General features: G+C 47.4%; 3 protein-coding genes across 3 annotated transcripts; 1 reads left to right on the top strand and 2 right to left on the bottom strand.

The window, feature by feature from the left end:
• Positions 1 to 711: 711 nt before the first annotated feature.
• LOC127317208 (protein NOI4-like) lies at positions 712 to 10,674 on the bottom strand. Its single transcript, XM_051347730.2, has 3 exons — positions 10,550 to 10,674; positions 1,066 to 1,257; positions 712 to 952 (listed from the first exon to the last, which is right to left on the bottom strand). Exons 1-3 carry the CDS (start codon positions 10,556 to 10,558, stop codon positions 908 to 910), a joined length of 246 nt encoding a protein of 81 aa, XP_051203690.1. The 5' UTR covers positions 10,559 to 10,674; the 3' UTR covers positions 712 to 907.
• LOC127317206 (putative G-type lectin S-receptor-like serine/threonine-protein kinase At1g61610) lies at positions 7,134 to 10,812 on the top strand. Its single transcript, XM_051347728.2, has 7 exons — positions 7,134 to 8,541; positions 8,654 to 8,755; positions 9,345 to 9,538; positions 9,633 to 9,840; positions 9,920 to 10,157; positions 10,246 to 10,396; positions 10,510 to 10,812. The coding sequence occupies exons 1-7, from the start codon at positions 7,209 to 7,211 to the stop codon at positions 10,810 to 10,812; spliced, it is 2,529 nt and encodes an 842-aa protein (XP_051203688.1). The 5' UTR covers positions 7,134 to 7,208.
• Positions 10,813 to 15,409: 4,597 nt separating this feature from the next.
• Positions 15,410 to 18,014, bottom strand: LOC127317209 (protein NOI4). The gene is made up of 3 exons (XM_051347731.2): positions 17,849 to 18,014; positions 15,831 to 16,022; positions 15,410 to 15,729 (listed from the first exon to the last, which is right to left on the bottom strand). The coding sequence occupies exons 1-3, from the start codon at positions 17,852 to 17,854 to the stop codon at positions 15,685 to 15,687; spliced, it is 243 nt and encodes an 80-aa protein (XP_051203691.1). The 5' UTR covers positions 17,855 to 18,014; the 3' UTR covers positions 15,410 to 15,684.
• Positions 18,015 to 18,502: the final 488 nt, after the last annotated feature.

Raw genomic sequence — 18,502 nt, 5'->3', positions numbered from 1 at the left:
TTCTTGGAGCCAGAAAATATTTCATGTATGCTATTTCCAGAGCCGTGTGCATCGAATGATGCAGAGGCAGAGGCTGCCTCATTTAAGAAAAAACGGTGCAATTTTGATGTTTTTTGTTTCTCTTTGTCACTGATTAGCAACAGGTGGAGGCCAACGGCAAGGCATCTTCAAGATTATATTAAATAATTTAATGCATATCTCTGCATTGAAAAGTTCATTTTAGTTATAAGTTTAATTGTTGAAGCAGCTATGTTTGATTTGTAGAGCCAGGCATGATTTGGTCTGAGGTCCAGGCCTCCAGGGTGGCTATGATGCTGAGCTGGTTGTACCCTCTGGCTTTCAAATCAATTCAAGCCAAGAGCTTTGATGTTTTTGTTTTTTTGTCTCAAGATGGACCAGATGATATTTGGCAGAAAAATAATTGGTAGCCAGAGGTACTTTGCCAAAGACTGGCACGTGGAAATAGACAGCCAGCCGCTTGATAAGCCAAGGGTTGATGGCCAAAATTTGGAACGACTACAACTAGCTGTCAGCCAGCTGCCAACCAAAACTGAAACTGCCAAATATCGGTTTACCAAAACATAGGTCCAATAGGACAAGGGATCTAGGCAGAAAGCAGGCAAGGGAAAACAGAAGAGGAACAAGTATATTTTTGCGTTGACACAGAACTACGACAACTACTGCACAAAATGAGACCGACACCGAAGACCAGAATTACAATCAGAAGTTCACTTATCCAACCAAATCTGTGTCTGACAACCCTCAAACCATAGATACACACACTTCAGAGTTTTACGAGATACCCATCGTGGCGGCGCAGGTACCTCTTACAAGGATCTTATGGATAGTATGTATACAGCAAAATCAAAGGACCATACTTTTCGCGACCATTTCTTCAGGTGACACTTCAAGATTGTGTAGGACTGGGTGTCACGCAGCAAAACCATTTCTTCTGCACATGTAACAATGAGATAAATGACACGATCATAAGAGGTAAGAACATGCGATGAATTCCCATGAGGCAAAAAAAAACTGGATAAGAGATTGAGGCATGAAGACACATACTGAATTCGCCTTGGTGGCGTAGGACTCCACCCTCTCAGTCCTGGCGTCTTTGCAAGGGGATTCGGTATCTTGTCCATTCCCAGCCTTTTTCTCATCTCTGGCTTTGTTGAAGATGACTGTAAATCCATCAGCAGAAGCTGGGTCGTTGACGTCCCATTCGCCAAACTTGGGTAGAGGCCGACCAGATTCCTCCTAGAAAAAAACACCATTATCAATGTCAAAGTAAGTAACACAGGAGTAACTTAGATGAAATCCTACTGTTAAGTAATTCATAGGAAATTGCTCTCAAATACCAATTAAACCATGGAGTATGTTCATGATACATAAAAATAAGATATCAAGCACAAGGTCAGGCTCGTCGCAAAGGGATACGTCCAGCGGCCAGGGATTGACTTCGATGAAGTCTTTGCCCCTGTTGCGCCACTGGACTCTGTCAGGCTCCTGATCGATGTCGCTACCCAATTCAAGTGGGAGGTCCACCACGTGGACGTGAGGACGGCACTCCTCAACGGTGATTTTCGGGGCAGCCGCCAGGATTCGTCGACGGCAACAACTCGAGCAAGGTGATGCGCCTCCACAAGGCACTCTACGGTCCCCGTCAGGCCCCGCGGGCATGGAACACCAACCTCCATGCCGTGCTGGTGTCACTCGGTTTCGTGCGGAGTACTTCGGAGCATGCCGTGTACACTCGTGGAGAGGGTGTGACTCACGGCTCCTGCTTGGCGTCTACGTTGACGATCTCGTCGTCACAGGAGGGAGCACCACTGCAATCTCAAGCTTCAAGCAGCAGATGTGCAGCCAATTCAAGATGAGCGATCTGGGCTTGCTCACTCTGTACCTGGGCATCGAGGTATGTCAGGCTCCTGGCCACATCACGCTGAAGCAGAGCGCCTTCGCAGCGAAGGTGCTCGAAAAGTGCTCGAAAAGGCGGGCATGGCTGACTGCAACGCAGCTCATGTGCCGATGGAGCCAAGGCTGAAGCTCTCGAAGAGGAGCAAGAATCCTCCGGTCGACATGACGCTGTACTGCAGCATTGTCGGCAGTCTGCGTTACCTCGTGCACACGAGGCCGGACATTAGCTTCGCCGTTGGCATGGTGAGCCGCTTCATGGAAGCGCCCACCACGGAGCACCTGAGTGTTGTGAAGCACCTGCTCCGCTACATTGCGGGGACCATCGACACCGGCTGTTCGTTCTCCTCCGCGCCAAAAGGTGCACACCTGATCGGCTACAGCGATGCAGATCACGCGGGTGATATCGATGACAGGAAGAGTACTACAGGTACACTCTTCTTCTTCGAAAATTGCCCAGTGTCATGGCAGAGCCAGAAGCAAAGGGTGGTGGCATTGTCGTCCTGCGAATCTAAGTACATCGCAGTTGCGACAACGGCGTGTCAATAAGTCTGCGATCCAACTGTGCAAAGGGTGGGTGCTCGGCGACTTGCTGGGATCTGCTCCTCTCGTCGCTGATCTGCTCATGGACAATAAGTCTGCGATCCAACTGTGCAAGAATCCAGTGTACCATGACCGTAGCAAGCACATCGACACTCGGTACCACTACATCAGGGACTGCATTGAGGATGGAACTGTCACGGTCGAGTACATCGGCACAGAAGACCAACTCGCAGATATTCTGACCAAGGCACTTGGTCGCGTTCAGTTTCAAAATCTGCGAGAAAGAATTGGCGTCATCAACCTCTACCGCAACTAGATTAGGAGGAGAATTATTGTTTAATCAGTTGCTAGTAGATTAGTAGTAGCAAGTTTGCTTAGCCACAAATAAGGCATGCACATGTACGTGCATCTACTAGTAGTAGTAGTTTGCTCTGTGTGAATAGAATCCTTGCATGACTAGGATCAGCAAGTAGGGCAAGTGGGCAAGAGGCAAATCAGAGTTGCAGGAGATAACCTGACAAGGCTGGAAGGTGATAAGGTGCAGAAGATAAACCTGAAACCTGCAGGGATAAGTCAGCTTGACATTCTCAGCTTCCACTAGTCAAGTGTTCACACCAGAAGTGTAGTACATGATCTGGTTTGTGTAGCTCACTAGTAGTATAAATAGCGCCCCCCATTGTATCAGTTTAACAGCAAGTAGTAGAGAGAAAACGCAGCAACTTTGAGCTGCTCCAAAGTACTTTTGTCATTCAATTCTACCTTTGAGTTCAGTGTGTGTCCACTATACGTGTTTGAGAAGCACCAGCTCTAAGGTGGAACTTACAAATACAAATGAAGCAACTCTATAGGCCAGGCTCGTCACTCATGGACCGACGGCTGACGGTCATTCTGTTAGTTTCCTGGTACTTCAGTAGTGACTCCCGGGGCTGCACGGCTGACAGCTTGATTTCTTAATGGGGAGTGCTGAGCGTCCCCCGGGGGATCAAATCCTCCGATCCCCTGGGTGGAGAGGCTGACACGTGTCTTTTTCTTTAGAAAAAAAATCCACACAGAATAAATGAGAAACTGCTCCTCCCGCATGTGCTGCACTCTTTCCCCCGGTCCTCCCATGACCACAAACAACACCGGAGTCGTCACCGCAGATCTCGTCGCAAGCATCTCCGGAGAACCCCGTCGCGGGCGCCGATGGAAAACCTCGTCAAGGGCGTCGCCGGAGAACTCGTCGTGGGCGTCGCCAGAGAACCTGTCGTGGGCGTCGCCGGAGAACTGATGCGGAATCTTCTCCCAGCGCCGCGCATCTCCTCCGCCGTCAGAGAAAACCGACGGGATGTCGCCGGTGAAGCAGCAACACCGTTGGAACTTTCTAGAACCACTCCGGTAGCATCGCCTCCACGCCACCACGCCATGGGTAGCAGCGCTGGAAGCTCCATGTAGAAACGGTGTTCGCCCCTTGGAGCAAAACCAGCGGCCGTTTGTAGCAAGGTCAGCCGTCCCTTGTAGCAACGCCGCCACACCATGGTAGCAAAGCCGCCGCGCCATGGTAGCAAAGCTCGTCGCCGTTTGTAGCAAGGCCGGACCCCCTTGTAGCAAGCATGTCGGCCGCTGGGAGCAACGGCGTCCGCCGCTCGGAGAAATTGCGTCCATTGCTGGGAGCAACAGTGTCCGCCGCTCGGAGCAATCGCTTCCGTCGCTGGGAGCAATGGCGTCCGCCGCTTGGAGCAGCGTCGTTCGCCGCCGGGAGCAAGGCCCACCGCCCACCTCTGCAGCATTTTCCATGGAGCCCGCGGGTGAGCCTGGGTATGGAACACGCGGGCGTGGATATGGAGGGCAGCGGTGGTTCCCCGGCGGTCGACCTCTGCTGCAGCGACCTGGGCTCCAACGCCGGCCTCGCTCCGACCGCACCACGCCTCGTAAGCGACAAGGGCCTAGATTGACGCGGGCGAACTCCGGGCGGTGACACTGCCTGTCTCAGGCGACGAAACGGAGGAGCTCCGGGAGGTGGGAGGTGGACGAGGCGGAGGAGTCCCGGGAGGAGGAGGTGGAGGTGGAATTGGGCGAGGTTGGGCCGCTGAGGAGCTCCACGATGAACAAAATCGAGGCAGAGGAGCACTCCCCCGTGAGAGAAAGAACAGGAGAAGGGGAGAAGATAACGTGGGCCCGGGGGACACGCGACATCGCGCGGAGGCGGACGATGGAACAGATATGATCCCCCGGGTGATCCACAGGGTTTTCCTTTCTTAATTGTCTTCACTACAACAGGTCACCAGCGGTGGGTAGAGTCGACAGAACACTTTCCTCGTCACCGATGGATGTTTTGCGTTTGTCAATGGTAAGAGATTCTCTGGTACTTAGGCTGGTGCCAACGCGGGCGGCAGTGCGGGTGGTACCGCCCGCAGCAAGGCGGTAGCGGGGCGGTAGGCGGGCGAGACGGTAGCGGCGGGCGGTGGTTCCACCGCCCGGTGTTAGGGCGCGGTACCGCCCGCCTATAGCCCGCGTTGGAGGCGAGAGCGGGGCGAGAGGGAGGCGATAGCGGTGCTAGTGGGAGCGGTAGGGAGGCGGTAGGGAGGAGAGAGAAGTGAGAGCTGGCACTATAGCCCGTGCACTGGCACCGTGGGGTGAGAGTGAGGTGAGAGTGGGGTGAGAGTGAGGGAAAAGCTGACGTGGCGAGGCTATAGTGGGGTGATGCATTGGCACCAACCTTAGAGCTTTTGCCCTCGAAGCGCAGCGACAGCTAGGGGAACCCGATGAGGACATTCTCTGTTTTATTAGATCGCCTCCACCTCCTTGCCACTAGCCGCAAGCTAGGCAGGAGAACTGCGAACCAGAGGAGAGGTTGTATGCTGTCATGCTGGTGGGCACGAACACCGCGATGCCAAGGTCAGTGTGTCGCTATATAACCGTCTATTTTTGTGCAGGCTTTCAACTGAACAGTATATGTTATGTTTTCAAGGATACGTCATGGAGGCGTATTGGTTACATGTGTTACCGATCTTTAGGCGTGACTAGTTTAAGGTTTCATTTACTAGTCCGTATAGCTTAATGTTTCAGACACTAGTCTGGCTAGTCGAATGTATTGCTATTGGCCTGCATCAAGAACCTAACCTTATTGCAACTTGGAAGCTTGGATGGCAACACTTGCCAAGAACCCATGCCCAAACATATCGTCACCACTCACCAACTATCAGAGACTTATTTCCAACATCGCGGTGGTGGTCGCAACGCAACTAGTACAAGAAATGTCAAAAACTCCAACACTGTCTCAGCTAATGCCAAACCAACCCACATAATTCCAAAACCTTGCTACTGAGATGGAACATGGCTCTGGCTTAGACGCACGGATCCGGAGAGGCCATGGCAAGGCCTACCCGGGGTAAACGACCCAGAAGCCGCAGGAGTACTCCAGAGCCTGGCACAGTTTACGGTGAGAGATGGGCGTTTGATCTATTTTTGGAGGGACAGATGGATTAGCGGACACACAACGGAGGAGTTGCGCTGGAGGTTTTTGCCAGGGTACCCACCAGGAGGAGGAACAACCGCCTAGTGGCTGAGGCATTGCATGAGGATGGATGGATAGATGACATAAAAGGGGAGATGACCGCTGAGCTTTGAACCCAATGCTGGGAGGCCGTCGAAGAGGTGGAGAGATGGCACGAGACCCAATCGTATTGCCTGGAAAGGCGTGGAATCGGGAACCTACACGGCAAAGGGCACGTATAAGATGCTTTGTCAGGGAAGCGTCCGATGGAGCATGAGTGAGCCGGTGTGGGGTTCTTTCTCCCCCATGAAGTGCAAGGTGTTCGCATGGTTGGCCCTGAGGTATCGGCTGTGGACTTCAGATAGGAGGGCGAGGCATGGGCTCTAGGAGCATCCAGATACGTGCTATACATGTCTGCAAGAGGAAGACAACGTCGATCATATCCTAACCCTATGCCCATATGCGAGACAGGTGTGGTGCAGGGTCATACGGAGTGCAAATCTACGGATTGCAGATCATGGGTACACGGGGAACCTAGAACGATGGTGGACGGAGGCCCGCAAGCGAGTGCGGAGGATCGACAGGAAGCTCTTTGACTCCATGGTCATCAGTACGCTTTGGAAGCAGAGGAATGCGAGGGCTTTTGGTAATGAGAGGGAACAGAAAACGGTAGACCAAATGTTAGTGGAGATCAGAGAGGAGTTCCACCTCTGGGAGAGGGAAGAGAGGAGGGAGGCTAGGTATAGCGAGAGAGTAGGCCTAGGCGGAGGGAGGTGGTGTGCGTGTCTCAGCACTCGTGTGCTTTCTTGTACTTTGTTACGCTTCTTCTTCTATAAAGATAAGACACGTGTTTCGCGCGCTCTGGAAAAAAAAATGGAACATGGCGGGTTGCTGCCAGTCAAAGATTTTTTTTTTTTTTTTTTTTTTGCCTTATAGACCAAGGCTCGGTGTAACTCATACTTAGTCACATGCAAAGTAAATAGACAAGCTACTTACTACTGAGAGATTTGCCAGATCGATCGAAGGATTGGCCGGCTCTCACGGTCTCACCTGCTCGCTGTGACGGTAGCACGGCAACTCCGGTCCGTCGTGGGCAGCTAAAATGTCAAACTCCAACGCATTCTCAGCTAATCCGAAGACAATCTACGAGAGTTCCAAAACTTTACAGTATTTAATCATCTTTGACCGCTTCAATAGCGTGTTATTTTACTTCTAGACCAGGGCTCGGTGCATGCTAGTACTCCCGGTTAGCAGCTAGTGTGTGGCAGATCCATAGATGGCTTGGAAGGCTCCTGCCTGCTCCACCGCCGTGCTGAGCCTTCTGATCCTGCTGCCATTGTGTGCATCCGACGACAAGCTTGTCCCCGGCGAGCCACTCTCTCCTGGCAGTACCATCGTCTCCGATGGTGGTGCTTTTGCTTTGGGTTTCTTCAGCCCCACCAACTCCACACCGGCCAGGTTTTACCTGGGCATATGGTACAATGGCATCCCCGAGCTTACCGTTGTGTGGGTCGCCAACAGAGAAACCCCTGCCGCGAACGGCACCGCACCGATACTCTCCTTCACCAATGCCTCCAATCTTGTCGTGTCCGACGGTAACCGTGGCGGCCGAGTCCTTTGGACGACGACCAACGTGGCTGCTGCCCCGGGCTCGATGGCGGTGTTGCTGAACACCGGTAACCTGGTTATCCGGTCGTCAAATGGCACTGCGCTATGGCAGAGCTTCGATCACCACACCGACAAGTTACTCCCCGGCATGAAGCTCCACATCAACAAGTACAACAAGAGCCGCGGCGACGAGGAGCGCCTGGTATCTTGGAAGAGCCCTAACGACCCCTCGCCGGGGCGCTTCTCTTGCGGCATCGACCCAGCGACACTCCTCCAAATATTCCTCTGGGACGGGACACAACCGGTGGCCCGTGGCACCCCATGGGCTGGAAACCTGGTGTATAGCCTTGGCCAGAACCACCAAGCGAATGGCAGCACCGAGGTCATCATCTACATGGCCGTTGAGGAGAGCGACCAAGATATCTACTTCAGCTACAGCCTCTCCGATGGCGCCTCGCACACCATGTTAGTGCTGACCTACTCCGGCGAGTTCCAAACCCAGAGTTGGAGCAGCAAAGCATTAGCGTGGGAAGTTCTGGAGAAGTTGCCAGGCCACGAATGCAACCGTTATGGCTACTGTGGTAAGCACGGCTACTGCGACGAGACGACAGGGCCCGTGGCTACGTGCAAGTGCCTTGACGGCTTCGAGCCTATCAATAAGGAGGAGTGGACCGACAGAATGTTCTCGGCAGGGTGCCGGCGTAAGATGCGGCGAGGGTGCGGTGGAAACTTCTTAGCCTTGCCGGGAATGAAGTGGCCAGATAGGTCTGTGCTGGTCGGCAGGGACAAGGGTACATCCGAGGAGTGTGCGGCAGAATGCAGCCGCAATTGCTCCTGTGTAGCTTACGCCCATGCCAACCGGAGCAGTGGCAGGTCCGGAGGAGATGTGACCAAGTGCCTGTTGTGGGCAGGAGAGCTGTTTGACACAGGAAAGGTAGGAGAGCTCGGCGGCGAGACACTCTTTATCCGCATCGATGGCTCCGATGCAGCAGGAGCACATGGTACCAAATCTCTCCCTATCTACTCCATGATTTGCTTTATAAATGTGCTAACCCGTTGGACCAAATAGACTTCCGTTGTTTGACTTATCTATGCAATGTATGCATTGAACAGGTAATACAACAAAGAGAAATGCAGCCAAGATTGTGCTGCCAACTTTAGGAGGAACTGTTCTGCTACTCATATGCATTTCCTTGGCATGGTTCAAATTCAAAGGTACATGTCTATTTATCACCTGATTGTTTTTAATCGGTCATAAGTCGATCTTCCAATCATAAGTGGACATTGATTGTTTTTCCATTTCAAAGTTCATTTTTACATGTCATTTTCAATGTATATACATGTAATTTATATGTGTGTGTGCACACGTAACAATGCATATACATATAAGTTACATTGTTAGCGGGCTAGTAGTTTACATATTTACATGTAAATACTAGTGTAAGTCGGTTGTAATTTATGCCACATAAAGAATTTACACATAAAAAAGCATGTGGCTCAATCGATATAGCATGCATCCAATGGACAAAAAGACAGTGTTGATGAATTCGAAAACATTTGGTTGTCAAATAGCAGAAGTGTTTTTCTATCACATTTTTTTTATCTTGTATGCCAAGTCATCGGTATATTATTAGGTTTGTTTTGTCCCCGGATGATGAAAATTATCATGTGAGTTATTTGATGTATGTTTCATGAGTGCACAAAGGAAAGTAAACAAAATGAAACAAATCTACTAGTCAATTAGAACATTTCTTAGGTATACAATGTGTTTACCAGATGAAACAATTATAACATTGTGAAGCAGGCAAGCCCAATAGATGGAGCAAATGCAATAATACAACATTGGACGGTCTGAGTTCCTTTTTTGAACCAGGGGAAGGACACCCTTCACACGATCATGAATTTCCATTTAGGAGACTTGAGGAAATTGCCCTGGCAACACACAATTTCTCTGAAACATATATGATTGGACAAGGAGGCTTTGGAAAAGTGTACAAGGTATATAGCTCATTTGATAATTTTCTATTTTTTCAAAAAAATCTATACAATGAAATGGATTTTGTCAAAAACTTACATCCTCGCAATTCTCTAGGGAATGCTAGGGGGGCAAGAAGTTGCCGTAAAGAGGTTAAGCAAGGATTCTCAACAAGGAACACGTGAATTCAAGAATGAAGTCATTCTAATTGCCAAATTGCAGCATAGAAACTTGGTTCGACTTCTTGGATGTTGTGCAGAGGGAGACGAAAAGCTATTAATTTATGAGTACCTTCCTAACGGGAGCTTAGATGCTATCCTTTTTGGTACATATTGCAGCAACACAATACAGTTCTCTTCCAACTAAAGCTTTTTCTTTTTCTTAGAAGTCCTTCTGTTTTGCAGATGATTCACGAAAGTTTTTGCTAGATTGGGAAAAACGGTTTAACATAATCAAGGGGGTCGCTAAGGGACTTCTTTACCTCCACCAAGACTCAAGACTGACCATAATTCATAGAGATCTCAAATCTGGAAATATTTTGCTAGATGAAGAGATGAAACCCAAGATTGCAGATTTTGGTATGGCGAGGACCTTTGTTGATAACCAGGAAAATGCAAATACCCAGCGTGTTGTTGGAACATAGTGAGTATCCATAGAATGAAAGTTCATATTAACATTTGAATATATTCAACTTATATTCCCTAACTATATGATTGAAATGATCAACTAGTGGCTACATGGCTCCTGAGTATGCAATGGAAGGTGTCTTCTCTACCAAGTCCGATGTCTATAGCTTTGGCGTGTTATTACTCGAGGTTGTAACTGGTTTAAGAAGATACTCCCGCGCTCACACCATGAGCCTCTCTAGCCTCATAGTCTATGTAAGTACAACAAGACTTCTCTCAACGTTCATTTCTAGAAATGGACAAAAACTATAAATATATTTTTTGTATGACAAACAAAATAAAAATCCATATGTTCTTGGTTTTTTCAGTCATGGAGTATGTGGATGGAAGGGAAGACTAGAGAGTTACCAGACTCATCTATCCGAGATGCTTGTCCGCCTGATGAAGTTCTTCTCTGTGTCCATGTAGCACTCTTGTGTGTCCAGGAAAACCCGGATGACAGGCCACTCATGTCATCCGTTGTGTTTGTCCTAGAGAATGGAAGCACCACGCTTCCGGCTCCAGACTGCCCCGCATATTTTGTGCGACGAGACGTTGACATGGAGCAAATCCTAAATGATATTGAAAATTCCGGCAACAACTATACACATTCCGAGATAGAGGGGCGATGATGTAGTGATTCTTTAGATTTGGATATATTGAATATCTTGAAATAAGTCCTACATGCATCAAAAGAATGTCCAAACAATGTCTAGCCAAACAAAATAGTGATATGTCAGTTGTTCAGATTATACTTGAATGTCATTGCTACCAGTTGAAACTGAATAGAACAAGATGTTGAGACACTTACAAAAATTCTAGGACCCAAAGAAAAGAACAACTTGATGCTGGCGATTTTAGGTTAGATACAAATGATTAGGTGGTGGTATTATACTTTTTCCCGTTCTTGCTGTGGGAGTTCATGTTTATGACCTAAATAAATAGCACAAGTGAGACAAGATTAAGGCGTGGCATGCTGTGCATATAAGACAAATCATACTTTGACTTCTGGGAGAAGCACGCGTGTTCATATGCAGCTTTGAAGTCTAAAAAAGTGCAGCTTTGAAGCATAAACTGCAAGTCATGAAAATGATCATGCCCAGGGTGTGCTTTTCTATCCAACTAGATTCAGCTTGCCGTGTGCCAACTTGTTTTTTAATAGAAAATCACTTAGAGAGGTTTCATCTTGTTGATGAGTTTGGTTTGAAATTGATAACAAGAATAGTCATTAGCAGGAACTATGAAAGTACAAGGTGGCTGAAAGTATGACCGTTGTAAATGGGCTCAACTCAAGAGACATGATTACAAAATTAAATCATTTGTAGAGTGTGATTCAAAGGATTATCAAATGGTATAAACGGTAGGCAGGTGTCAGGTCATAAACATGACTATGATGCAGGTCTAATGTACCATTTAGGATAGGCTGGTAAGATCACTTCTTATAGACCATATGACTACCCAGGAAGCATGCAGAGCCTGTGGTGAAAACAGAGTACCTGGGATCGGGGTGAGATGTATACTAAATAGATAGGATACACAAGCATAATCAAACCGAGTATGCCAGTACGGTAAGGAGACGAGGCACTTCCGGATAGCATTTACAGTCAAACAGGGCTACGAAACCATGGGCCTAGTCAGCACGTATTAAAAGTAAGTGTATTGCACACCTAACATATGGTCGTCATACTTGGCATAGGATATGTTCATGTTCACAAGTTATGATGATTTACTATATCAATAAGCTACTAGTAAAGTCAATTGCCGATTAGATGTATAACCATGCATGGTCTCTCCATAATTGGACTCGCACTCGCTTTGAGATTCTCCAGCCGCGTGTCCAGATGTTGACCAGGTTGTCTTGTCCTGGCTATTAACCCATGGTCTGGCTACCTGTGTGGGTCCGGCTTCCCCCAATATTTGATGTGTGAGGTTATCGTTCTGGTGCATGATCGGTGGCGGGTATTACTTTCGGCAGGTATGTTTGCCACGAAAAAACTTTGGGGCGGGAAAAAAAAGGAATCTGCACTGCTCCATCTGTTTCTCTCGCCACTACTTTTTGTTTGGTGTAGGGTTGGCCATCTGGTAAACTATTTCATCCAAATTTTCATACATGTTTTTTACACTTTCTGATCCGAAAAAAGGAAATATAGAATAAATAATATGTTTGATGGTAGACTCACAAAACAAGACCTCAGATTCATGTATAGAGTAGTTTCATAAGAGGAAAACAATGAACAAAAACTGTATCCGGAAATCCAAAGAAATAAACAAAAAAAAACAAGGAGGGGAGGCTGAATCCGGGCCTTCTATGTGAGCCAGCGGGGCCAGGGCGTCGTTGTCATCGTCGCCCTAGAGGAGTCCCTGATCCTGACCCGTCGTTGCTTGGAGCGGCTGCCCCCTCACCTCCCGTCTAGTCGTTCCCATGCAGGGATTTCCCGGATTCGGCGGTGGCCTCGCATGGAGCAATAGGTCATAGCAACCCCTTCCTTCCTCTGCATGCCCAAAACCTCCCCCTCCTCCGCCGCCGCTCCCCGCGCCGCCTTCTATGCATGTGCAGTGGCATGGGTGTCAAAAGGAACCGCATGTAACATTTTTTGCTCTGCTCAGTTTTAGGGGGCGACGTGGCGCAAGGACAACGAAACGATGAGACACTAATCATGCGACGCACGCGACAGTTGCAACCAGCTGTAGCTAAAGCCGGTTGACAGCAAGACATTTCCTAGTTTTTATGCAATAGCTTATTAAGATTTTGGTGTATATTATTTTTCTGGACATTTCCTCAATCGTAGACGGACACGCTAAGGACGGGAGCCTGCCGGGGCACCGCCGCACCGCCATGGCACTAGACACGGCGGAGCCAGAGGGAGCGTGAGGAGGCTACTGTGCTCAGTCGATGACTTGTGCTCAATATCTAGCTAGCTACTTCAGCTTAGGACGCGCTAAGACGTACAGTAATAACCACAAGCACCTTCCGTGCAAGCTGGCAAAAGCTGACCTGCGAACGAAGATGACGCTTCCAGTGGACAGAGGATTGATGGCCGGCGGACGAGGTGGTCCATACAGCGCGCGGTAGCTGCGGGTGGAGGATCGCCGCCCGCCGCGTCGATCGTCGACTCGTCCGGCTGCTCCGCCGGTGTAGTGTTGGTGTTGGGCTCGCTCACTAGGGCATCGTCCGGGAGCGCAGATCTATGGTAGGCCACTGGGCTGAATTTCTCATAGGGCCGGGTAGACGGGCCTGACAGGTTCGCTTTGACAAGCTCCGTAGGCTTGAACAGGGTACCAATTTTCTGAGCCTGGTTAGTACACACGTATTTGATTTCGAAAAAAACTGGAGTGTGGACTTTTGAAGCTCGAGCTCCGCCTAGCTAGTTTTTTTATAAAAATTGAAAACTATATTTTGAAGTTCTAAAAATATCTGAAAAGAAAAAAATCTGGATGCAGATAAAGGCTAGCAAAATCTCAATACAAAATATCTAACACATTGGGATACAAGAAAATGATAAAACTGTGGATCTTATTATAGTGAACAGTACGTTATTTTGAACTTTCGAAATTGTCATTTTTAGCCAAAAGTATAAGGTATCTAGTAGATTTTGTACACCCACGCATGGGCGTGACCATGTGGGTGTTTCGTTCATTGTGCTTTGAGATTCAGATAAAAAAGAGGAGAGAGAAACGAATTTTTCCATCTACCATGATGGGCATGAATGCCGAGAAATAAATGAACAGTGACGGAATCACCCACACCAATGTGTGGTGTACAAATTATTTCTGTATTTAGCATTAAGATTTTACATGATATTTTTATGTACATTCAGATTTTTTTAGAGCTTTTAAATGTCGTTTTTGACTTTTTCTTTAAAAAAGGCCTACGTGGAGCTCGAACTCCAAAGAGCGGCACTCTTTGACGCGCGGGCTACATATACTCTGTTTTTAAAATAAAAATAAAATAAAAAGGGTATTTAAAAGTTTCATAAAATTGTGACAAAACTTCTACCTGTAGATAATAATTTACTCTAGAAGTGTGCAAAAAAACCAATGTGAAATAGTTTATGTTGTGGGCCGTACAAAATTGACAAACTTGTAGACTCTAGTGCAACTTTTTGAATCTTCAAAGTATGTTGGATTTTGTTATTTTTACGTAGCCTAAAAGATTAGGTATTTCAGCTCAAGATTTTGCATACTCATAGAATACATCATTGAATATATATTTGGAGTTCTTTTCAGATTTTTCAAAACTTCAAAATGTCTTTTACAAATTTTGGAAACTAACGAGATTCACATAGCCCCAGCTCCAATATTTGTGGTTTCGGGCACGTTTCATCTATTATATTAAGCAGGGTACCCGGTACCGTAAGAAAGCTCTCTAATCATGTGCACTCTTCTTAATCGGACTCTATGACAGTTATCAGCTTCTCATTCCATGTTATTTTGCTCGCTGATGCAAATGTATAGTTTCTTCCCTTCACTATTTCTTGATACATGTTGCAAATATTCAGGAAGAAGGATCGATCAGCGAATCTTTTCATTTGGAATTGCTGCTCCGTGTTGGGGGAGCTAGAAAATAGCCCATATAACCTACTTTCAGAAGGCGCAACTAAAAGATCCTACTGATGTTTATAGTTTCTCTTTGTCACCGATGGATTCGTGGAGGATGAGTGCAAACAGGCTCGCAGAAACTGAAGTGTTTTAATGTTCGCCACGGGTAGAGTCCAACGGCAAGATGCTACTTTGTAAAACCAATGAAGAACGGAAGCCAGAGGGATCTTGAAGATTAAATGATTTAGTGCATATCTCTGAATTGAAAGTTCATTTTCGTTAAAAGTTGAATTGTTGAAGCAGGTATGCTTGTCATAGAGCCAGACGTGTTTTGGACCGAGCTCTAGGGTCGACATGATCTTGGTCATTCTAAACCCCGCTGTCAAGCTGGTTGTACTTTATCATTTTCAATCAAATCAATTAAAGCCAGCAGTTTTGCTATGGTTTTTTTCTAAAGATGGACCAGATGGCTGTTTGACCACAGAATATTGGTAGCCAGAGTTACTTTGCTAAAGACTTGCACATGGTAATAGAAAGCCAGCCAGTTGTTGGCCAAATGTTGTAAGGAACTGGCTGTCAGCCAGCTGCTAGCCAAAGTTCCCTTCTGAAACTGCCAAATATCGGCTTACGGAAACATAGGTCCAATAGGACAATAGGAGATCTAGGTAGAGAACAGGCAAGGGAAAAACAGAAAAGGAACAGGTATATATTTTTGCGCTGACACAGAACTACGACCACTACTACACAAAATGAAACCGACAACGAAGACCAGAATTACAATCAGAAGTTCACTTATCCAACCAAATCTGTGTCTGACAACCCTCAAACCATACATACACACTTCAGAGTTTTACGAGATACCCATCGTGACGGCCAAGGTACCTCTTACAAGGATCTTATGGATAGTATGTATATAGCAAAATCAAAGGACCATACTTTTCGCAACCATTTCTTTGGGTGACACTTCAAGATTGTGTAGGACTGGGCGTCACGCAGCAAAACCATTTCTTCTGCGCATGTAACAATGAGATTAATGACACGGTCATAAGAGATAAGACTATGCGATGTATTCCCATTACGCAATAAGAGATGGAGTCATGAAGACACATACTGAATTCGCCTTGGTGGCATAGGACTCCACCCTCTCAGTCCTGGCGTCTTTGCAAGGGGATTCGGTATCTTGTCCATTCCCAGCCTTTTTCTCATCTCTGGCTTTGTTGAAGATGACTGTGAATCCATCAGCAGATGCTGGGTCGTTGACGTCCCATTCGCCAAACTTGGGTAGAGGGCGACCAGATTCCTCCTAGAAAAAAGACCATTATCAATGTCAAAGGAAGTAACAGAAAGAGTAACTTAGATGAAATCCTACCGTTAAGTAGTTCACAAGCAATTGTTCTCAAATACCAATTAAACCATGGAGTATGCTCATGGTATATAAAAAAGAAGATATCTAGTGACTGTGCTGACCCCCTTACCAAATCAAGGAGGAAAGAGAGGTTTTGTGAAACAGCCATGAAATGCAATTGCTGGAAGTATTAAATAAATAAAAGAAGCTAGACATGACAGTTAACAGCAAACATAAAACTGGTATATTAGCTTATTTCTGTTGGTGGAACCGTTTGATCACGCCCTTTTATGAGCAATGATGCATAAACTTAGTGAAGTACCCAGAAAACAAAGTAGAAACAAATGACAACTCATGAATTCACTACAAAAAGACATGAAATTAGCATGACTAAAACTTCTTATCCCCCGAAATGAAGTGCACTAGAAGCATTGGTGAATGATGATGTCCAATGTTGTCCAGGCGAAAACTTGGGAAATATAAAACTGTTATATTCACTTATTTCAGTTGGTGGAAACCCTTGGCATCCGTTGATGAGCAAGGTTGCATATACTTTGTAAAGCCCCAGAAAATAATGTAGAAACAAATGATAACTAATGGTTTCCGCCCGTGAAACCATTAACTTAGGTATGACTACAGGCTATTTTCCCCTCAAATGACGATGAGCTACACAGCGGCATTGCCAACCTATTATTGAAGGCCGACTCCTGTACACACAGCTAGCAACAGGAACTAGGAAATGCAAGGTATGTTTAACCCGGTCCAAAAATACAGCTAGAACTTGATTAAGTCATGGACCACTTGGAGAGGGCAGACATTCTAGTTTCAACAGACATGTATCAGTTGCCTTGCTGAAAGCTGTTGGTGCATTTCAATTAATAAATACAGAACAGGAATATGCCTCACAGCCTAGACACGACAGGTAAGTTGAGAACCGAACCGGTTACAATTGGCATCCTAAGGGAACAAGCAATCTATAAACATTGCCATAAAACCCATATCATGTACTCCATGACAGCACCGCTGATTGATAAGGTCAATATACAGTATTACCATCCTAAACCCGTAATCATGCAGCCAGCGGAACTTAATTTCAATTCGGTTTAAACGGTGCCCAACATTCATAAGTTACATTGTGTAGCATGGACCCTCGATGGCCACCGATGCACCAAACCATGAATTATCATCTGGGGAACTGGTTTTGCTGGAAGAAGAAGAAAAAAAAAAGAGAACTTTTTGTGGCCTTGAATGTTTGATCAGCAAGACCCTATGTGGCAGCCTAGAGAATGAACAAGCTAAGCTGTCGAGGAGCGATAACGGAACCATGGCCTCGCGCGCAAGCCCACAGCAAAACCCGGTGGATCCTGAAGCTCCTCCTCCACGCGTTTGATCCAATCAAACAGGAGCCGAGCAGAAACGACGGATTACATACGTAGTATATATAGTAGAAATAAAGGCACGACCGAGTCGTGGATGCTACAAGATGCATATGTGTATTGGGCGGAAACAAAAAAGAGGTGGCTGGCTGGGTTGATTGGACTGGAGGGAGAGGCCGGAAGGCTCTCTGGTCCGATCAGTCGTCTGAAACGCGCGGTAGTACTCCTCTGCCCTGCCCGCAGCTCCCCTCACGCGATTTCTCCCACGAAACAAATCAAGAATATAAACTGTGATCCAAGCTAGCAAACAAATACTGAAATTGCAAGAAAAGCTTGGTGGAGCCGGTCGATCTAGGCACGGAACATGGCCGGAAAGCACGGCGAGATGGCGCGGGGAGGTGGACTTACCGACATGGATGGTTAGAGCGCCGCCGATCCGCGGAGGAAGAGGAGGGAGGGGAAAGTTTCGGCGGTGGCTGCGGGTGGGAGGAGGAGGAGGGGAAAGTGAGGGGGATAAGGGCGAGGGAGGACCGGAGACGGCGAATGAATCGGAAGTGGAAAGGGGAGCGGCAGCTGATTGACGGATTTATACCTCCAAGAGAAGCCAGAACCCCCCACGGCCCACCGTAGAGTAGAGAAAAAGAAAAGATCTTTTCTTTCGTTCGTTTGCTTGCTTGCTTCTCCAGAGCTCGTTTTCCGTGGCTGGCGCATGTGAGCCGCGCGGCGTGCGGGGCCCGCGTGTCGGCGTCGGAGCGTTTGGGGACAGAGTGGAAACGCGCGCTGCACGTCGGTGCGTACGCTGCTGCTCCGCTGGCCCTCCGAATCTGGCGGCGTTGTTTACTCGCAGGCTTGGCCTTGGCCAGACAGAACAAAGCACCCCAGCTAAGCTCCTGCCTGTAGGATTGTTTTGTTTGCCGTCGTTACTAGCTCATGATAAACCTACTTTGTCCTGACACTGGTAGTCAGCGTGACTGTGATAGTCAGAGGAACATTTTGTTCTGGTCCACGCCGACAGAAGGATTCAAAAAAATCTATCCTAACGGTTCGACGCGAACGCACCGA

The sequence above is a fragment of the Lolium perenne genome, chromosome 7 (assembly GCF_019359855.2).
Source record: "Lolium perenne isolate Kyuss_39 chromosome 7, Kyuss_2.0, whole genome shotgun sequence".
Classification (NCBI taxonomy): Eukaryota; Viridiplantae; Streptophyta; class Magnoliopsida; order Poales; family Poaceae; genus Lolium; species Lolium perenne.
The sequence above is the reverse complement of the archived record's forward strand: the minus strand, read 5'-3'. Positions and strand labels throughout refer to the sequence as shown.

Bases quoted from the DNA above. Each gene is read 5' to 3' on its own strand.
- LOC127317208 (XM_051347730.2), bottom strand. The intron at 953-1,065 runs GTATGTGTCTTC...TTACATGTGCAG, and splicing joins ACGCCACCAAGGCGAATTCA to AAGAAATGGTTTTGCTGCGT.
- LOC127317206 (XM_051347728.2), top strand. From the start codon at position 7,209: ATGGCTTGGAAGGCTCCTGCCTGCTCCACCGCCGTGCTGAGCCTTCTG. The intron at 8,542-8,653 runs GTACCAAATCTC...TGCATTGAACAG, and splicing joins CGATGCAGCAGGAGCACATG to GTAATACAACAAAGAGAAAT. The intron at 10,397-10,509 runs GTAAGTACAACA...TGGTTTTTTCAG, and splicing joins TCTCTAGCCTCATAGTCTAT to TCATGGAGTATGTGGATGGA.
- LOC127317209 (XM_051347731.2), bottom strand. The intron at 15,730-15,830 runs GTATGTGTCTTC...TTACATGCGCAG, and splicing joins ATGCCACCAAGGCGAATTCA to AAGAAATGGTTTTGCTGCGT.